The 21,568-nt window shown below is 34.7% G+C and overlaps 1 protein-coding gene across 1 annotated transcript in view; it reads right to left on the bottom strand.

The window, feature by feature from the left end:
* CFAP47 (cilia and flagella associated protein 47) overlaps window positions 1–21,568 on the bottom strand; it is a 342,925-nt gene that overhangs the window by 26,515 nt on the left and 294,842 nt on the right. Inside the window, exons 58-60 of the mRNA XM_037377932.1 lie at window positions 17,370–17,529; window positions 16,611–16,708; window positions 13,085–13,246 (exon numbers count right to left, since the gene is read on the bottom strand). Coding sequence (XP_037233829.1) covers window positions 13,085–13,246; window positions 16,611–16,708; window positions 17,370–17,529 — 420 coding nt within the window. The remainder of the gene's footprint in view (window positions 1–13,084; window positions 13,247–16,610; window positions 16,709–17,369; window positions 17,530–21,568) is intronic.

Raw genomic sequence — 21,568 nt, 5'->3', positions numbered from 1 at the left:
TTGAGCAGATGTTTCTTTCAGCAGTTATATCACACAATGCTACTCAGGAAAAACGTTTTCTATACTTCAGAAGAAAATGCTGTAAATTGCATGCTGCTTTTAGTATCCAAAGACATTTGATTTTGGTTTGACATATGTATATAGTACCTTTTAGTCAGAAGCAATTAAATATTTACAATTTTTTTGTGCTCCAGGCTGTTTTATAACCTGTTCTACGCTCATATTAAGTATTTAGTTAAAATATTTTAATATTTACAACACCTAAGGAAAAATGATGCGTTTATAAGTCCCAATATTTGAAAGCCTTGTTATGCTGGTCCCTTAGCTGGTTTTGATCTACATTGCTGATCTAGTTTTGAACTGTTCAAAAAAGAAAAATGTAATTAGATTTTTATCACAGCTGCCCTGAAGACTACTATATTATTGTACTATGGGAAGCCTCTGTGAATATGTTAATATTTTATGCTAGACAATTCCAGAATGCACATGCTGCCTAAGCAAACTGGCAGATGTTAAAGGTAAAAAAAAAATAAAATTAAAAAAAAATAATTTAAAAAATTGTGTATCATGGCTAGAAATCTGTCCAAATTGTCAAATATTCAGTTTCCTTGTTTCCATTTAATTGAAATTTCTGGTTTCAATTAAAATGGTGAAATAAATAAGAATTAACATTTTCTTTATAGTGACACCAAATACAATATAGCAGACTGTTCAAATATGTCTTGACCCTTTAGCCCAGCTCTTTGTATGTTTTCATTCACTGGTTTTCTTTTTAAACATCAAAATAACAATTTTATCTGTACTAAAATGTTATCTAATGTAAATTGTAAAATATGCATGCAGATATAAAGTATACCCCAAATAATCCACTGCTGTTCTTTAAGTAGAGAGCAGCAAGGAGAGTTTTAGCCACATCTTGACTCAACATTATTTCTCAGTCCAAACACTGGGAAGATACAAGCATGCTATTTATATACAGCTTGTTACATCTAGGGAATAGAAACTCCATTTACAAAAAATATTACTTTCTCATCATTCCTGAAGAATATTATGCAGTCATTTAGTTTGGAAAGGCCCCTTAAGACCATTGAGTACAGCCATAAACCTAACATTGCCAAGTCCACCACTAAGCCATGTCCCTAAGCACCACAACTAGACATCTTTTCAATCCCTCCAGGGATGGCAACTCAACCGCTTCCCTGGGCAGCTTTTTCCAGTGCTTGACAGCCCTTTCGGTGAAGACGTTTCCTCATATGCAATCCAAACCTCTCCTGGCACAACCCAAGGCCATTCCATTTTGTCCTGCCACTTGCCACCTGGTAGAAGAGACCAACACGCACCTAGCCACAGCCTCCTCTCAGGTAGCTGCCACGGGCAGTACGATCTCCCCTCAGCCTTCCTCTCTCCAGTACTTTGCGTAAATAAAGACTTCCGAAAAATAGCACACATTTAGGCAACATTTGTGTATGCAGAATTTCTGAAGCAGCGATGTTTAAAAACCAATAAGGTTTTTGAGCGATATAGTTCTATGTCTTGGCTGTCATTTATTTTCAAGTGCTAGTAAGGATACTTCTTAAAAAGCACTACAATTGAAGTGTGGAGGATTTGTCTGGGTTCTTTTTTTAAACAGCCTCTAAGAAGGTGAAAGGAAATAGACCACTAACTTCATTTATTTTCTGACTCATAAGAAGGATATCATGGACACTTCCAGGGTTTTACACTCTGAGCATATATATTGGGCAAATGTGATTTTTTTTTGACTGCTAGGATTTACTGTAAATCTAATTAATGGATTTCATACATCTAAAGATTAAAAGATGTGTCTAACAGGTTCACAAAAAAAACCTCGGGAATTTAAATAACTTTTTAGTTGAAAAGAACCTGTATTCAAGCTTCAAAAGAGTTAACTACAAAGACATCGATGGGTCTAATGTCCATGGAAGGTATGTGAAATGCCCACTGGGTATATCGGACCTGGAAGAGGGTTTCACACAGCCATTAGAGAAGCCTTTGTACCTCCCTCCTATTTTTGAAAAGTGAATACATGTTTGACTTCACTAATGACTGGCTCATTATACAATGTGTTTTCTGATGATAAAAACCTAATGGACACTGGTCTACGAAGCTGCAGTCTCTTGTGGATACCTAGAGGAGATCTAGCTACCTGAGCTCCCTGCAAATAGTGCTTAACCTAGAGCGGGCTTGGTGACATAAAAACGGCAAGGGGGAGGAGCTCTCTAAAGGACTCCCCTTACTTTCACACTGTCTCCAATTTCCAATGAGACAAGTGGAAATTAAAGCTGTGATAGAAAAATATTCAGACTGCAAAACTGCTTGTCCTCATTACAGAGATTTTTTCTTGGATTGGTGCAATAAAACAGAGATGCAAGTGAATTTGGTCAATTGACCTTCATCACCTCCCATTCAGCAGGCTGAAATTTTACTTGCAGTCATTTAATAAAGGTCAGCACAATCACAGAATACAAACAAAATGAAAGCCCAGTCACTCATAAATTTGCAGCTTCATGCTTTTCAAAAACCAGATAAATTATAGTTTGATGCTGAATGTAATATACTGCACTCTCTCAATGATATTTTTTTTTTTTTTTTTTTTCTGGTTCTGCTAATTTTTCAATGTTTGCATCCATTGTGGCCCTGACACCTGACAAAGATTTCTTCCCCTCTAGATCTAATAGTCTCCAAAGTGGTAAATTAGGAACTACAAGACCAGACATTAACTACTAATTTCTACCAGACATCTGGCATCTAATTTTGACCTTCCAAATGTTGTGAAATCTCTTTCTTCATAGCCCCCATTCAGCTGTCATATGACACTTGTTCTTTTCCTGCTTCTTTGCTGTCTTCCAGGAGTCTTAACACACACTGCTAGAACTCAGCAGGCAGTGGCGAACGAACATTAAGTATGTAGATATGACTTGCCAGCAAAAGCAGCAGTAGACAGGATACATTACCATACGGTAGATTAAATTGCTTTAATACAGCTTTCAAGTAAATATTCAAGTGAATAGCAAAAATGTATAGCAAAAAAGAGTAAGAAAGGAAAAAAAATAAAAGGAAGCCTGGTGGTCAAGAACATCCTAACATTTAAGTAGACAGTATCTTCTGGGCAGTAAGAAATTAACTTCATCTGAGAACTCGCTGTAAAAAGTCGTAAATCCAGGATAATAGCAGCAAAATAAACAAATTGCATAAGAACCAAAAAAGAGCTGGCTGTAGTTAAATTTCTTTCACTAAATTTGTTCGTACAGGTACAAAAGTTCTGCATGTGGAGCATTATAAATATCAGCAAAGATAACATCATATACTTTATTAAATGCCAGACACCAAATTACCTTAAATGCAAAGAAATAAATGGATAAGAAAAGTGGTCTCCTTCTGTTGATGATATACTCTTTGATCCTCAATGCAATTCAAGAGAATTCTCAACATAGATAAGCATATACACCTTTATATCTCTTCCTCAAAAATTTATTTGTCTTTCCATATCCAATTAAGGCTTTTCACCCATATCTTCAAGGCTTTGAAAAATTCCACTCTTAGCCATATCTTTTTTTTACCCTGCATCCCACTGCCTATTCCCCTAGCAACCAACTTCAACACTTTTCTAAATTTTCTCTCACATTTGATTTTTCTGTTTCCTAATTTTCCTTTTTCAAAACACTCTTCAAATCAGAGATCTACTTCTAAAGCAGGTTTCTACTGTAAAAAGAAGCAATAGAAAGCACTTCCCTCCCTCCCCCCCCCCCCTTTTTTTTTTAGGATGTCTTTGTTCAAAACACTGCATCATTAAATGAATGAAATGGAAGTTTGTGAATCCATGTATATGAAATAAACAGTGTGCATCTAGCATCTGCTGTTCTGCATGCATTTCTAAATTCTTCCTTGCAGCTTGTTTCCATATATTCTCCCTCTCTGAATCCATTTTGGACTAATTCCTTTTGTGTTATGCCTATCCACACTCCCCTCTTTGCACCCTATTTTGATATTTCTTGGCATAGTAAATAAAACAAAAGCCTCAGGAAAAGCAAAAGGATTTTCATCAGGCCAAAGGATCTCCCACATTACCTTCCTTTGATCTGGCATTCTACTTAGATTTGTACACCAATTAAAAATTAATGCATTAAAAGAAATGATTCAAATGTATTTTTTCAATCATATTCTATTCTTTTTTTTCAGCAGTCTCTTTTATTTAGCATTGTCTTCATTCATCTGGCAATTCTAGCAAATAAAGAACACTTCTGTACCTGGGCACAGGCAATGCCAAACCGGCTTCTCCATGAACTTATATTATGATGTAGTCTTAATTCACACAGACATTTATTTTTTCCATGGTTTCCCAGCTCATTTCCCTCACTTTGAACGTTGCCCACTGAAATCAGTCATAACTCAAGGAGTCTTTTAACCTAATCATTCAAACTGTATTGGTCCACACACATGCTAAACTGAAAACAGTATTATTTATAATTTCTTTTTTTTCCACTGTGTCCAATATGATGATGTCTGTGTACTTTATTCCTTACAGCAGTTACATTAATGACTAAAAGAAATTATGCTTGTCATTTGGAAGACCAAGTTCCAATGCAAGCACATTTCTTCAGATCCCTTTGGAGGAGCAGTGTGTTTACACCAAGATAACCAGTAGATCATGAAGCAATAGCAAGGTTCTTTTTTCCAGTCTTTTTATGTGTCAGCAGTATGGATGTTCTTTCCTCCCTCCCAGATGCTCTCTTACCCTCAGAAGTTTCCTAGGTTTTAGCCTTCTCTTTTATTGTTTGGCGATATACTTGAAAAACATAACTTACGGGATGTTTCATGGTTTGGTTTGGTTTGGCTTTCTTTTAACTGCATCAGTGACTGTAATTGCCCATTTACTATAGGTGGTTAAGAGAATACCAGCAATTTTGCTCTACTTCCTTTATCACACTCTGTGTTCAAAGACTTTTCTAGGGCTTTTTTTGTATTACACTGTATACACTGAGTCACTTTCCCTTTTCAAAATTCATTCTTAAAATCACTTCCTTTAGAAAACTATCTTACTTTTCGCCTTCCAACACTGCCAACATGTACTGTACGAAGAATACTTCCCTAAGGCAAAAAACACCCTTTTTCATATTTTGGAACATAACATTTCATTCATACAACTTTATCACTTCCCAGTTAAATATCATTTTACTGCAGTAGGAATGTGACCTTCCAAGTGAGAAGAACATATAGATTTAGCTTATCCCCAGCTATTTCAGTTCCTTCACAGTTCCTTATTAAAGTTATATGCAAAATACAAATGTAATTTGTCCTACTGAATAAAAGCAATTATCCATTTAGAAATTCAATTTTCTTCATACTTACTTACAAACTTTTCATGTTCAAGAATATAATCTTAAAATATTGTGGATCTAAGCATCACTTTGTAAATCAGCTGTGTGTCTGTACAATGTATGGTGTTTTTTCTGAACTAATGGCAATAAAATAAATAAGCTTAAAATACCTGTTCCAAGAGTAAATGTTTTCTGACTACTTTTACTACTGTCTTGTAACTTGGGTATAAGATTAGAACCATTTTGCTTTTATAAAAATAGATTTTTCTAATTAAACTTTATCAGTCCAAAAATATTTTGAGTGAGAAGGAACACCTTGGCTGATTGCTGCTAAAAACCCAAAAGTATCAAACTGCACTGAGATGTGATTCTTACTCAGCACGACCAGTTTCAGTTTTTCAACAAATCATAAAACTTTACCATTTAAGATATTCCTATATCCAGTACCATTTATTTGCCCTTTGAAATTCTGTAGAGCTGACACCAGCAAACTTGAGTTCTTAATTCAAAAACTCTGAGACTCAGTGCTTGAAATAACATAGCACATATGTAGCAAAGAGCTTCATGTTGATTTTAAAGGCACTTTCACATTTATCGAGTCTGCCAGCTACAGGATGCAGTACTTAGAGAAGCTGAAAAGACCTCACAATCTGATCTGTTGAGCTACTCCTCACTTGCTACTACATTGCAAGTTTGGTTTAGAAGATAAATAATAGTTTGTTTTTAAATGTTTTAACTTAATTAGCAGGTATTTCAGACAGACACATTACTTAATAACAATGGAATATTTTCTCAACATACACAGTCCAGACTGATCAGTCTGATTGCCAGTTGAACACAATGAAAACTGCATCTTTTTTTCTGTGGGATTTCAGGAAGACGGATGCAGTATCAGAATGTTTGTATTGTACAGTTCGTATGGGGTAGGTTTATGTTTTTTTTAAACACATGAGAAGGACATATGCTAGCTCTCAAGATCTGCAATATATCCATTGATTCATGGTCATCGTATGAAAAGGGGAGCTAAGGACCAGGAATTGGTCTGTTCTGGTTTTGGTTGTTCTTTCTTTTTTTAATAGTTGCATTTATTAGAAGTTTGGATGACAAAGACATCATCTTAGGTTACGCTCTTTCCCAGCATCTTAATCTAAAACACTAAGCAAATATGCATGTGTGGCTATAGACAAAAGAACTTCAGCCTGATTATTTTCCCATACAAATGTATTTATATTTTTCATAAAAAACACATTTTTGTGTTTTGAAAACATGGACCTACATACTGAAATCTTCCACTCAGTAGCTCTGCAAATTAAAAAATAACAATACACAACAAACTAAACATAAGTAAAAGGGGTAATATAATCCTGTAATCTCAAATGGAGGGATTATCTTTATTTCCTTCTAACTTGAAAGGAGATATGGAAAAAATAATTTCTTAGCAAGTATTCCTCATCTGTTCATCTGTACAAGTATTATAAAGAAAGAATTTGTCTTACATCACATCATAACTTAAATTGTTTATGTTTCCTGAGATAATTCCATTATCTGTGCTATGGTATAATCTTTGATTCAATGATAAAATAATTTTTCATTGAAAATTAAAAAAATTATCTAAATTTATGCACATAGAACTCTCTACTGATGGAGGTAAATTGTTTCTGGTACCATCACTATAATCTGTAAGCATGTTATTGATAGTTTTACACTATACTATGGTCTATTAAAAAGGATGCATTTTATATCTTTTGACATTTTTAATATTACAAAACAGACTGAGCCACACAGACTAGAACACAGGACCTAATCAGTAGGGTCACATTCATTTGCCTCCTTTTCCTTATCCAATGAATTGCATTCAGTTATACATAAGGTGGAACATCTATAACACAGGGTAGTGAAAATTCCTCTACTGTGAGACAAATATAATCTCATGGGAGGTATCCACTTGTCTTATTTTTTTGATAAAAATTAAGTTTCAGAACTAATAAAAAATTGTGCAGTAAATTTCTGAGGTTTCACTGTCTTCCTGAGCTTGCTTGAAGTAAGAGTAATGGTTCAAGATTACAATTTCATTTAATGTTCTGTGGTAATTCTATGTAACTTCTAGCTACTTGTCTTAAAATCTCAATATCTAGCTACACCTTCAAAGTTTCAGATCAACTTGGTTTTAAACTGTCAAAACTACAGGCACGATGCAAATTTACAAAAACATGAAGTTGTATACGTTCCCCATAAAAACTGGGGAAGTTTTGTTTTTTCCTTTTTGCTTCATGTTCTTTTCGGAGTTGTGAAATATTGGATAGATGAAGGAGATCTAGAGTGGATAATTTCATTTTCTCTAAGAAAAACAACAATATGTGAACAGCGCAGCTTCAGAGACAGAAGACAAGGACAAAGAATCTTAGCACAAAAATTAAATAGGATGTAATACGCTTGAAATAGAAGAGCATTTGGGATATAGTTGTATGTGTGCATGTGTCTGTTACTACAGTGACTGTCAGATATATTATCTGAAGCAAATCTAGGTGTATAAACCTTCCACTTGCTTTGCTATGAATAGAACCATGCACACACAGCTGAGACAGACAGGGAGAGCACTGGTCCATTGTTCTTCTGGAAAACCAACAGAGTTCACATTTTAAGGGCCTCTATTAGCTATGCTTTGTTGATGTCCCATAATTAATGAGAAAACAATGCAAAAAACCTAGTGCAAATTAACGCAGATAGATCATCGTAAGGTGCTATGAGGTTGCAAAAGCACAACTAAGATCCTGGAGAGCTATGCTGACTCTGGTTTTGATTTACAGAAGCTTTCCCAAAATACCTTTACAAAATAAGGGTGTAGTGGTGTCGTTACTATGGAAGTAATACCTATCACTCAACCAAAGAAATTACAGAAAACTATGTGAAAAAGAAATGGGAGAAATAGCAATTTGGCAATCACAATCATATAACAATTAGAGTAATTCATGGAAACTTGCAGGAAATTATATTGCTTAGCCTTCCCTTAGTCACTAACTCAAAAGACATTTCTAAGAGGTGATGTGTGTGTTCTTGTTTCAGAGATACATTATGTGGGGATAGCCAATCAGTTCTATTGGACTTCTCAGTTTTCCTGGACGTACATCATACTGAAAAGTAACATCAGGAATTCCTTGTTTTGTATTGCTTATTGGTTTTGCACTTTTGTGAAGCTGAATAAATAACTTAAGATTATTTTATAATTGCTCTGGTTCCCTGTAAGTGTTGAGTATTGTAACTGAGCATGATTGTAGAAAGTAATTTTGATTTGCGTAATGCTGAAACTTATTCTTAAGGCTTGCAGATTTCAATGTTTTATAAAATGGGAAAGAAACAGAAATGAGTGACTCTTCTGTAAACAGAAATATAAGTAATTCCAAACCATACTAGCTCACAATTCACAAGCTTTTTTTCAGCAGTTGGCATTATTGTTCAAGTTCCATTAAGAAATGGGAGTAGGAAGGGTTACTTATGAGAGAAAAATCTATGCTAAATTGTTTCTTTTTTTAATGGACCAAATGGTAACCCTGTATATCAATAAGTAAATAAAGTCCTATTTCAACTTCTTCATTAAAATGCCTGTGCATATTGCAGTTCAATAAAGAGAATAAACAATGTATCAAATCTCTCCCATGTTTGACTCATAAAGAAACAAACAGCCAGATGTAAACAAAAATTATGTAGCTGACAAAATAATCCATCTAGGCTTTCATTTTTACTCTGATGCCCTATTTGGCTTCTGCTGGTTCCCCGTTTCCCAGCAGGAGTTGTCACCTTTAACAACAAGGTAATAATCTCTAACAGAGTGACCCAATTGCTGGTTCACCCCCTTGTCAACACTTTCATTTTGCCATAGCTCACAGCTTTCACAAAGTGTTAATCCAAAACAAATACTTTGTTGCTCTTTCTTCTACTTCTTGCAGATTAAAAAATTCACTTAACAATCTCATTTATACAGATATAACTCTCTCATCCTCAATTACCATTTCAAAAATAATGACATAATTATTCTGACAACGGAGACACAGCTAAGTAAAACATTAGGCCATCTTCATCACTATTACTCTCTTCATATGGCTTTCAATATTAACCTGCTACACTTAATCAGCAATTAAATTAAAATCTCTGAATGAGAGACAAGTCTATATGAATATTTTGTCTCCTCCTATCCTGGCATTTTTATTTCTTATACTGCTAGGATCTCTTTGATCGTATCCAATTTTATTGGACTCATTTCTTGAAGGTGAGCTTCCTGATTCAGATCTATCATATCAAATTGGCATTTAGTGGAATCCATACCACTGGCTAACATAAAATCTTGCTGGGGGGTGGAAATAGCTTTTAACATGTGTTTGGACATGTTCTTCTTCCCCTGTTTCAAAGAACTACTGTAAAGAAAGCAAAGAAAATAGAGGCTTTTTGTATATTCTGATCTGATGAGTGTCAGGTGTTTTTCAATATAGCTATTTGCTATATTTATATTTATAGCTATTTGCTATAAAATTTCATAGAATATGTATATTGGTTGATTTTGTAAATGGTGAAAGAAAGGGTACAGATACACTTTGCATAATGTACGCCAATAGCCAATGTTATGGATTAGCATATCTGGTAAATTTTATTTAACCACTAGCTGCAATTGAACTGGTCATGTGTTTAGTTAGAAGTCAGCATAGCTGTGAAACTTGCTTATAGCACACAGAACCCCCCATACCGGTGCTACCCTACAGAACCCAGACAGCAGCATTCCCCCCTGCAAAAGGCAGCTCATGAAACCTTCCCAGAAATAAGAACACAGGAGTGAGGAACTAAGACCAACTTTGGGGCTGTAAGAAGAGCTATGAATTAATAAAGATTAGGGAAGTTAATTATAAACACTCAGCCCTTACGGCTGGGTAATGTGATAAACTGAAGCAATTGAAAAGGATAGGTTACAAGGGACCATTACAAACGCAGAGACAGAACAGGCCTGGTTAGCGTATTTCCTCAACCAGAAGGTACTCTGGCTGTGTACTCTACATGCTGTCAACACAGTCAAGTTTGGTTGCGTAGATATTTGTGAATTTCAGCCAAATATATAGAACTGATAATTTGTGAATGTCTATGTTTTTCTTAGAAAATCATGGAACATTAAACACATTTGTATTTCCCATTGAATATTTAAAGTAAACTAAAAATGCTGTTTTGTTAGAATAAATAAATATAAAAACCCAATCTTCACACTTGTTTGGATGAATCATGGGTCTTAAATTTCATTTACTGAAAAAAAGATGTCTTTAGAGTTCTTTGTATGAAACCATATAAAAAAAAAGGTAAAAATATGCATTTAATACAATTGGTAATTATTTTTGTAAAGAGCCATATCAATTGCTAAATGTCTAAAAAATTAAGCTTTAATTATTTGATCTCCAGAACTTTGCTGACTTCTGAACAACAAACTATGTTACTTTAGCTAGACAATGTTTAGATTGTCCCCTCATAAGAAATTGTAATATATTTCTGTTTCAAATGATATCCTGGACTGGATGAAATTGAATTCTTTACATAAAGAATATGCTTGAAGATTTTTCACTTCTCAAGAATTTTTACTTGTCCAAGTAATTTAAATACTGAAGCATAGTAGTAGCTGTTTAAATCTGATCTGCCAGTAATTATCATCATTTATCTTTGGATGTAAAAACTTTTTACTACACATCACACATACACTCTGATGAATCACTCTTTCAAAAGAGAAAAAATGAAAAACAGCTTGCCAGGCTGTTATCTTGGAGGTTTACACTTTTATTTATGTTATTACTGGTAGACTGCAGAAAGCTCAGATAGTACCATTAAATTTTATTCCCAACAGGCATCAAATTCATCTAGCAATAATGACATTATAATGTCATTGAAAATCATGGAAAGCACCAGAGTTATAAATGATCTTATTACCTATGGTGTAAAGCATTTCATTACCAGACTTCTTGCTTGAAAAGATGCAATGTCCCAAATCAATGTCTTGCAGCATGTGCAGAAGCCAGTGTTAATAAATACGAGATATTAGTCCTATGAATAAAACAAGCACTACACATCATGAATCTGCAGGTCTTTCAAAATGCTGCCTTAACTTGCTCAATGCAAGTCATGCTCATTTTTGTCAATTCACATGCCAACATGTTGGAGGGAAATAGCCCAGGTATGCTTAAGGTAGACAAGTCAATAAAGAGCTAAGCCTACTCTATAGTAAAAAAGAAGGTACCCTGTATTTTGATACACAGCTGTTCTCACAAGGCTGAATAAGCTTATATAATAGTATAGTATTTATGGTTCTCTAAAGAGGCAAGAACATACACTGAGAACTTCACATTTGCTTATTTTATTAGATTGATCACTATCCCTTTGTAGTATGGGAATATAAAATAATAATATGCCCAGACAGCATTATCTTTGACAACATGTTATGTGCAAGTAACAAGATTAACTAAGTAATTACAAATATTAATGAATCAGTAAATATATGCTGTGCAAGCTCTCATTAACAGTGCAACTTCAGATCCCCTCCTGTTTTAAAACCATTCAAAGATAAAATCTTTTTAAAGAGCTGGACAGTGATTGCTGATGAGACCGCATTGGTCAGTGTGCAGGGCAGGGGCAGGTTTGCATGAAAATCATCTTTATAGGAAGGATGTCATTCACCTTGATTTACCTTTTATAGCTTTTTAGTTTTTCACAGTTTTTTGGCAGGAGAGTTTCTGTAACGTGCTATTCATTTAAAGCCATGTAGGACTGGACTCTAATTGGCAGAAATGAAACACAAAAGCTAAGTTTGCTGCCTCTCTGATTGCCTAATAGACTGCAATCATAGCAACCTCTGTAGACTCATTTTTTACCACCCTACAATGCATTACATTCTTATCAAAGTTGGAGTATGGGTGAAATCCCTTCATTACAGCTACGTTAAACACACGTTGCAGTGTCACGTGCCACGTGTCATAATTTTTATAGAATATTTTTCTTAAAAAATAAGAAGAATTTGAACCCCCCAAAAATGTAGATTAAGTTCCAAAGATGCAATAACTGATGAAAATAGAATGTAACGGTGGATAATTTGTTGTAGTGAGTATGAGCGTCAACACACTTCTATTAACAAAAATACCGGACATAGAGCAACAACAAGCATTCTTTTCATACTATTTATATGTTGCACCATTCTGTTTCAAAGAGAGGTCTCATATGAAAAGCTGGTGTATCTCTGAATAAATTGATTTTCACTGTGTCCTCTGTTAATTAACAGTAAGTGGAAGCTATCTGTTCACAAAGCTTTATTGCTTCTTTCGAACAAGGCTTCCTTCTTCAATACATTTTACTGCAGATATTGGCCTGCTGGTGGGAATGCACGTTACAGATAGGGACAACCTGGAGATAAATATTTCCTGGCAATGCTTACACAGAAATTTTTTGTATAACTTTAGACTTTGTGCAGGCTATTCTCTTTTAAAGGAGAGATGGTATGTATGCAAGCCTCGCATCCAAGACATACAAAAATAAAGGTTCCGGTTCAAAGGTACCTGTAACTGCTGACATACTGTTATACAAATGTACTATATTTGCAACAGGGTAGAAATATGGACTGAGGGGATTTGCCTAAACCTCATCTGTTGTCATGGCAGAGCTGCACATTCAGTAAAGTACTTACCTTACTTGAAAAGTTCTTAAAATAGTATGGTATCCAAGCTATGTATTCTTACCATCAGTGACTTGAACTTCTCCTTGGATGTTGGCTGGCTTATTTGTATTGATCATATCAGAATTTCTTGCAGCAGGCATAGCACTTGCACAGAGAACTACACCAGTCAGCAGCACTTCTATTCTTCTTTCTGCTCTCTGCCTGGCTTGACAGCATACCACAGCTACAGAAAAGCAAAAATCCATTACTTTTAAAATGTTGGCATCTTGATTTTAACAAAACAATTAAACACGGAAGTTAAATGGGCTTAGAGAATGACAGAATTTCAATAAGGACCAAGACGACTAAGTGCTTTTCCCAAGTTCATGGTTTCTACTGTTCTGTTTAGTTGAAATAGTAGAAAATATTGCTAAGCAAACAAAAATCTGTTCCTACATTTAGTTCACAACAGCACTTGCAAGTTTCTCCCTTTTTTGTAATCATGAAATGCATCTTCATTTTATTTCATTTGCAAATAGAAATTATGGCATAGTTTGACATATGCCAATGAGAAGGGGAGACTGAGGAAAACAAAGAAATTAAAGAATTTAAAAGTTAAATGAAAGACTATTAAGTTACTCTTTGATTTCTTAGTTTAAGAATACTGTTGTTCAAACTTCAGCTTTTATAGAACTATGCCAGAATAAAAAGCATTCTGACACGAGTTTCTTTGAAGCATGACAGAGCTTTTTTCAATTCAGTAAGTGATTCTAATTTACTGCTTCTTAAATGACTTTTTTTCATTACAAGGTAGTTGGGTTTTAGCTTATACATTAGACTTTATAAAGTTTACTTCAATAGTTATTGTTTATGGTTCTTTCAATAACTATTGGCACAGAAAGAGGAGAAAATTAGGCACAAGAACTGAAAGCAAAACGTTTTCCCAAATACAAGACTTAGAATTTTCTAGAATTACAGAAATCAACATGAAAAAGAAGAGCCAATTACATACTTCTCAATTTCAAGATCTAAGTACTATTTTCATCAGAATTAAACCAAATGATTCTATAAAAATTAGCTCTAAACTTAACATCAACATTTAATGGTAAATAATTTAGAATCATATCTTGGTAAGTAATTATGTAAAGTGTTTAAAAAAAGAGCAATGAAAGCCTTACTTCTAAACCACGTTTATTTAGCTTCAACTTTCAGTTCTGGAGCTTCATTCGCTATTGTTATTTTGGAAAATAAGTAATTTCACATCAAGTTAAACTCATTTCCTTTCTCTAAATAAAAAAACCAAACAACTTCTTTTTTTTTCCTTGATCTTTTCCTGTTTAACAAGGTTTAAGTAATTTCTATAGTGCTCTTCTAATCTTTTCCATGTGGGACAAGTCCTGAAATAGTTAAAAACTTTTTTTCTCAGATGCATGGCCTTATATTTAAAAAGAAATTACATTGGCTGTATTACACCAGCTTACCAAGTATTTCAGATTAGCGTGCACATGTGTGTCCACAAAATTTTCTATTCTGCAGCTCATCTTACTACCAGAAATGATTCTACATGTTCTTTTTCCTAAATGGCTAAACAATATTTATGGATAAAAATCAGGTCTGTGTGGGATTTGACTGGACAACCTGATCTACTTAGACCTGGCTTTGAACAGGGAGCTGGATTAGCTGACCTCCTGTGGTCCCTTCCAGTCAAAATTAGTGTATGCTTCTTTGACTCTACAAGAATTAAAAAAATACTCTGGATGATTCTCCGTTTGTAATCACTTTTCTAAGATGGCTATATTGTAACCTACTTAACATGTACTACATGGGTTGTGACCACTGATCATTTTAATTGGTCTCCCGAGATACTAAGCCAAGTGACTTCTAGATGTTTAAGTGTATTAAGATGCAAATAAGAATGACACAAATGATGAACTACCTAATATACTGGCAAAGCAGCTTTGGCTTTTGACATAACAGCTTGTAGCCTCCAGGCAATTTTAATAAATGTCTCCATTAAAATAAATGACAATACTATTTTCATTATTATTAAAAACAATGATTTTAAACCAAAGGAGTCTTCTTGTAAATTACCTGCTTTGGATTCTTATCTTACAACAGGGATTTTTAAAAAGTCCACTTGAAACTGACAAGCGTAGCTTTCAGAATCAAGGCAGAAATGTAATCTGGTTTACAAATACACTTACAAACAGGTATTTTAGTTTTCCAGGTCGTTTTTCAATGAAAGCTCTAATACTTCCTTAGGAAAAAAAAAAAAAAAATAGCCTGACATAACATGGTGATTGCCAAAGAGAGGTAGGTATCAAAATGAATGCAGTGCTCATTCTATGCATTACAAAGATTTACTGAAGATAAACTAGTGGATAGCAGTTAAAAATATTTTACAGTTTAGTTTTGCTGTTTGAAAGCATCATTTAGGAATTTAAAATTACTTAAACTTTGACATTACTTAAGTTTCTGATCATATGCAGAAGTGATGTCATTTAGAGCAGTTTATGAATGCTAACTTTTAATTCATAACTTTTATAGCTAAGGAAACCAACAGCCCAATAAAAGGCAGACTTATCTCAGAGCCTCAAATTACATAACAGCTTTAAATAACACAACAAACATTCACATCAATATACATAATTTTAATGCTAATGAGACTCATTAAAACCATCATTTTGGGCAACAGTTGATTGCACAATGATATTCTGCTTCATTCCTTAAGGTATTAAAGTGCAAATTACGGAGATGAAAGGTCTAATTAATGCCACATCATTGGCATTTGTCTGCAACTAAAGGATCCTTAAGCAAATTAAATTAATAACAGTAAAAATATCTAATTCTATAGTTTCCCAGAAGTTATTCTTATATCTTAGCCTGTTCAGTGTAGAAAGGTATTAAATTCACACATCAAAACACAAGTTCGTGTAAAATTGTCCCTCTTCTACACCCTGAGCTGTAGTTTCATCAAGGTTATAGGTTTAAAAAGCTGTTCACAATTTCTATTTCACAATTCTGGGATTGTATCACAGCTTTAAAAATAGGTGCACCAAATCTATAAACATTTACTATCTCAAAAGTAAGCAACAAAATAAAAAAACACCTATGAATGCCAGTCATCTTTTACTGCAAGTTTACTTCTCAGGAGCAAGTGGGAAACTAACTGCTATTTACACTACTCTGTATTAGTTTTGATTAAGGAATGAAACTTAAAGCTGAGAGAAACAGTGGACATCTACTCCAACATTTTGTACCCCACAAACAGCAGTGTTCTGGGTACACAATCAGAAATCTACCCTTGTGTCAGTCTCTGATTTACCTTCAGTTCTCTAACTCAGCATTAACTGGGATGCTGAAAGGCATAAGCCTTGATATTTTCAACTGCTCCTGGCTCCTTTTACCCACAATGAGAATAAAATAATAGATCTAGATCTGCTTTAAATGTTGGGAAAGAAGATTTTATTTTTAATATATAATTTTATCTTTCTTTAAGATGTAGCAAAGTACTACTGCAAATTCTCACGATCAAGCAGATGAGAACACAAATGACTATTTAATTTTCTTAAATTTATTGTTTGAGGTTTTTTTCAATCATTGCCTACCTGGAGCTAATTTCTGCTGTGGTGCTTCAGGTATTCCATGAACCGGATAGATCCAGAGTATTCCCTGAATTCCCCCATCCTCTGTGACAGTAACACTGCTTGGAAAATAAGTGAAGAGTATCATTATGGTAGACTGCTAAGGATTATTTTTTCCAAAGCAATCTAAACTTAAGAGTTGTTGGAGAGGGGAGACTCCGTTTTATTGTATGCTGTAATGCTAAACATACCACCCCCCCCCCCCCCAAAAAAAAAAAAAGTGACATAAAATCCACCTAAATCAGAACAGCAATAATTTACATCTGCTTAGTTTACTGTCTTCAAACACTGTTCTGTCAGGATATGAGAACGTTTGGCCTGAGCTACTCTATCTTGTGTCAAGACTACACTGAAAGAAAGCTTATTCAGTTTATGCATTACACAAACATATCCCAGGAGAATAACCATTAGCCCAAATATATTGAAAAATTAGAGGTGTCTAAGAGCTTTCATTTGTTCAATATCCATAACTGCACTGGCAGGTAGTACTTTAAATTTTCTTTATCTAAAAGTAGAAAAGGTAGATATTGACACAGATAAAAGACTTACCCTAAATCTGAATACTTTGCAGAGAACATTAAAAGCTTATGTTGGATAACTATTGCCCTCAAAATCAGACACATGATTGCCCTTGAGAGCTACAAACAAATAGCTGAATGAGGAAATTATGATAGGACTGAGTATCCTCTGCTACCTTTTCTTTTTCCTATTAGAATAAATTACCTCTCAAAGTCTTTATTTAATACAGCAGAATCCTCATAAGGCCAGTTTTCACCATTTTCCCTCATTACATGAATTACCACCACAGCCTCATACATTTTCATTATATCTGGCATGAATAATACTGGGATGTCCAGCTTTTCTTTCGGAGCCAATCGGGTTCCTGTAAGACAGAACGGATCATCATGTAAGTTTTGAAAATTAATTATATAATTTTACTCATATATTTCCTTTTTTTTCTTTTTGATACACTGCTTAACATTTTATCACAGTGTACCATTCCCCTTGTAATAACAAATTTCATTTCAGCCTGCTCTTGCTACAGCCAAATCTCGTTTACAGTAGCACGTGGCCTGTCTTCCTGTAATCAGGTGCTTTGTGATTCAGTGTCCTGAACAAAGGAGTTCACTTCAAGTGTTTAGACTTCTGCTTACTGATAAAACTTTGAACCCAAGGCCAAGGAGACTGTGAAGGCTTAAAACAAAACCAGCACAATTAAGTGAACATCCCACATGTAATACTCAAAGATCATGTGTTATATATGTACATCAATCCCGTGATTTTCTAGGGTCTAAGTCATGTTTTTTGAGCATCTCTGGGTTGCAACATAAGAAAGTAACAATGCATAAAAAAGACCAACCCAAAAGCAATTGTTCACGTTCAAGACATAACTGAAACATACTTGAAAGAATCTACATTATTACTTCAAAAGCCATGTCTTTTCCATACGATTTTTCATCTGATTGATTTTGCTGTCATAAAAAAAACCCCAAACACCTATGTCATCTATAATGAAGGTGGACTGATACATTTTTAAGGGCCTTTGTCCAATGACTTGTCAGTCTGCCAAGTGTCAGAACACCTACCTCAGGGCATGTTCCAGCTATTTCAGAAAGAAAGTTAGAGCAAAATTATACAAAAGAGAGAAAGTAAATCATACAGTCTTTTCACTTTCAAGGTCCTTTGAAAAGAATTCTTGAAATTTGGTAGAATTGACATCTCGGGGTTAGGGTTCCAGCTTTATTTCTATCTGCAGAAAAACCTCTTATTTATGAGTAACTACTTCTACAATAAGATTTGAATCCATTTTAATGATAAATTTTCATGCCTGCTACAATGTACACATGCTAACACCCATCTATGAGTATCATTCCCTGAGAATGACTCAATCTGCTAAAGTTAGCATGCATGGGACAAGCAGCACTCTCCCTGATTGCTGCTTCTGATAACCTTGGGAAGGACAAAACATAAAAAAAGAGGTGGATGCACGGAAGTTTGGAAATGAAGGTGGACGTGTAGGGAGGCAAAGTAAAATGATGACAGACAGAAATGCCCAGAAACAAAAAAAAAGGTCAATTAAGTCACAGCAGAGTGGTAAAGAGCTTGAAAGATAACTCTTCAAAACACAGAACAGTCAGGACTCCTCATCTGCATCAAACCACCTCTGCTAGCATGTAATTATAAAGCCTACGGACATTGCAACTTCTATGGCTACGTCACAATCTATTGTTGCTATCATTTATTCAACACAAACAGCAACCTTGAATAAAGATATCCAAAGTAGCTTGGGTAGAATAACAACGTATTTAAATTAGTAAATTTCCTTGTCCAGACTGGTTACCTTTATGAAAAAATTTCTTGTACTGAATTATTTAGTTATTTTCTATAGTACATAACCCCACTAGAGTTAATGTAGTTCTGTAGCTGTAAAGCTTTTAGGTGGAAACACTCTTAAATTAAAATAAATTAACCAAATTAAGATTGGCAAATCAGCCTTAAATTAGGAAGGCTGGGATTATTTAAAGACAAACCACTCTGCAGGATTTTTGCCCCTTTCAGTAACAATGCCTCAAGACCTCAAATATAGACCACTGCCTCACTTTATTATGGATGCTACAAACAGTAGAGAATTCTTACCTAAATATTTGTGGATTTCTGCATGTAAGAGGTTTATCATGTAGCAGTTACAGATATTAACCACCTGCTTTGCACTCACAATTGTTTCATTTTTGTGTATTTATAGAAGTCCATCAAGACATGAGAAATTTGTCTTTGAAATAATTACTTGAAAAGTCTTGTACCTTGAAATAGCTTGAAAATATCCTCATTAAAAATCCATTGAAAATGTTAGTATATAGATGAGAAAAACAAACTATATTTCTTCTTCTTTTTCTTTTCATATAGATTTAAGATTCTTCTTTAAGTCTTAATCTTCCCGTTTGATGCATTTTCTATCAAGTGCATACCCAAGATTTAAAAGATATACAATATATATATACAAATATTGTTGGCAATAATGTGGTCAAAGGGCTTTTTGAACACCTTTAAAAATTAGCAATTAATTTTTTAATCCCGTATCTGAAATAAATAAGATGACCATTGTTTCCATACTTCTGAAAACATCCGAACTAGGATCCATCCCTCTGGAACAGAGGTCAGTTACAGCACTGATGCACTGTTCTCCCTCTGTGAAAGAAAAGGCAGCTCTTTACTGTGACTTGCCCACTTTGGGCCTACCCTGGTGTCGTTCAGGCAGAGGTCTGTAATATCTTTTAATTAGAAGTGTATTCTTCAGGATATATATGCAATTAGATTGCCTTAAATCAAATATATGCTTACCAAAACAGTGTAATCAACAACAGTGTGTAAGCACTTCATAATACCATTGTGGCACATCCGTAAGTTTCATTTGTCACTCTTCTAACATGCAACAAACGGAACAGACTGTAAATTAAAATCTAGCTATAGTATATATGCACTGCATATACTGTTTGAATTGTAGCTTAATTATGCCTGTTACAGGACATCGTGGCTTTGTTTTTCAAATAAATTTTAATACAGAACCTATATGAAAGCATTCTGGGTCATTCTGGCAGAAAATTGGTTATTAAATATCATGAAAAGACAAATTTTATAGTATTGCCATTGAAACAGAATGTATTCTCATTTTTAATACAAAAATCTTCTTAGGAGAAGCTGTTCATAATGACAGTAATTTTATATCACTGGGCTTGCCTGCAGCTCTCAACTAACCAACTGATCATTAACTGCTAGTACAGATTTATTTCCTTATGATTTTGCCTAGTTAATAAGATAGATGAAATAGGCCTAATTGCAAAAATCACACACTGCTTCAAGCTTCTCTTTTTCTCCTTCCCATTTAGAGACTGTGGGCCAGCAACTGCTGGCACGACAGTATCTATGTGCACCACATTAGTGTGAATCGGCATTACCAACCAAGATGCTCCTATTTGACTGTGGACCTCAAGTACTCTGCTAGGGATACCACAAACCAATACCAACAGCTGATCCCTTACCTCCATGTAAGTATTTATACTGCAACGAGTATCCACAATTATTCATAAGAAATCCATAGCAAGGCATTTTTCAGAATAGAGCTGCATCACATTTGGTAAAAAGCTTTGGGCTAGATTTTGATAATACCTTACTTCTCTTTCACTGTCTTACAGGCCATTAGGAAATGGGGACAGTGAGCAGAGAAAGCTCAGCTGACCCTTTAAAAAACAAGCTATCTGATTCAGACAAAGGGCTGCAATTAGAGTCAACTGCCTCACGGAGAAGCATGCAGAGATCCCAGTCCTCCCTCGTTTCTTTTTTAGGTCACCTGTTTTTAAGCCTTGCCTCAAGCCTCTCAAAAGGACAACGGAGAACACTAATTCTGTAAAAGATTCCTTGGGCGCTGCATCCTTTGACACTTGAGCCTAGAACTCAGAACTGAATAAGATAATTAAATGAAAAATGAGTGTATTTCAAATTCCCTGCTTCACTTCTGTGGGGCACTGCACTGTGATTGAGCTCTGTGTAATTTCTGTGTCAGTTCTAGAAAGAATAGCACTATGAAAGTTAAAATTAGTTACAGAAACAGTGGATCCCCATAGCTGTGAGGTTATTTGGAAGGAACACAGACAGGTGAAAACACATTTGTTGCCTCTACAGTAGCTTAGGAAAATGTTTAAGAGCAAGCATCCCAGGCAGTGCCACAGTGACAAAATTGTAATGGCAATGAGCAAAATATCCTGCAATGTCTTTAACAAGAATCATCATCCTCTCACCTAACCTTATCTTAAAGCTAGTTTTCATATTAATAAGGTGCTTTGATGGCAGATGTTCTAGATGTTGAAAGGATTATCTCCTGATGCATCACACTTAACTCTGTAGCATCTCAGACTGCCTCCCATTGA

The sequence above is a fragment of the Falco rusticolus genome, chromosome 2 (genome assembly GCF_015220075.1).
Source record: "Falco rusticolus isolate bFalRus1 chromosome 2, bFalRus1.pri, whole genome shotgun sequence".
In the NCBI taxonomy this organism is placed as follows: Eukaryota; Metazoa; Chordata; class Aves; order Falconiformes; family Falconidae; genus Falco; species Falco rusticolus.
Note: the sequence above shows the minus strand (reverse complement) of the source record. Positions and strands in the feature narration are given on the sequence as shown.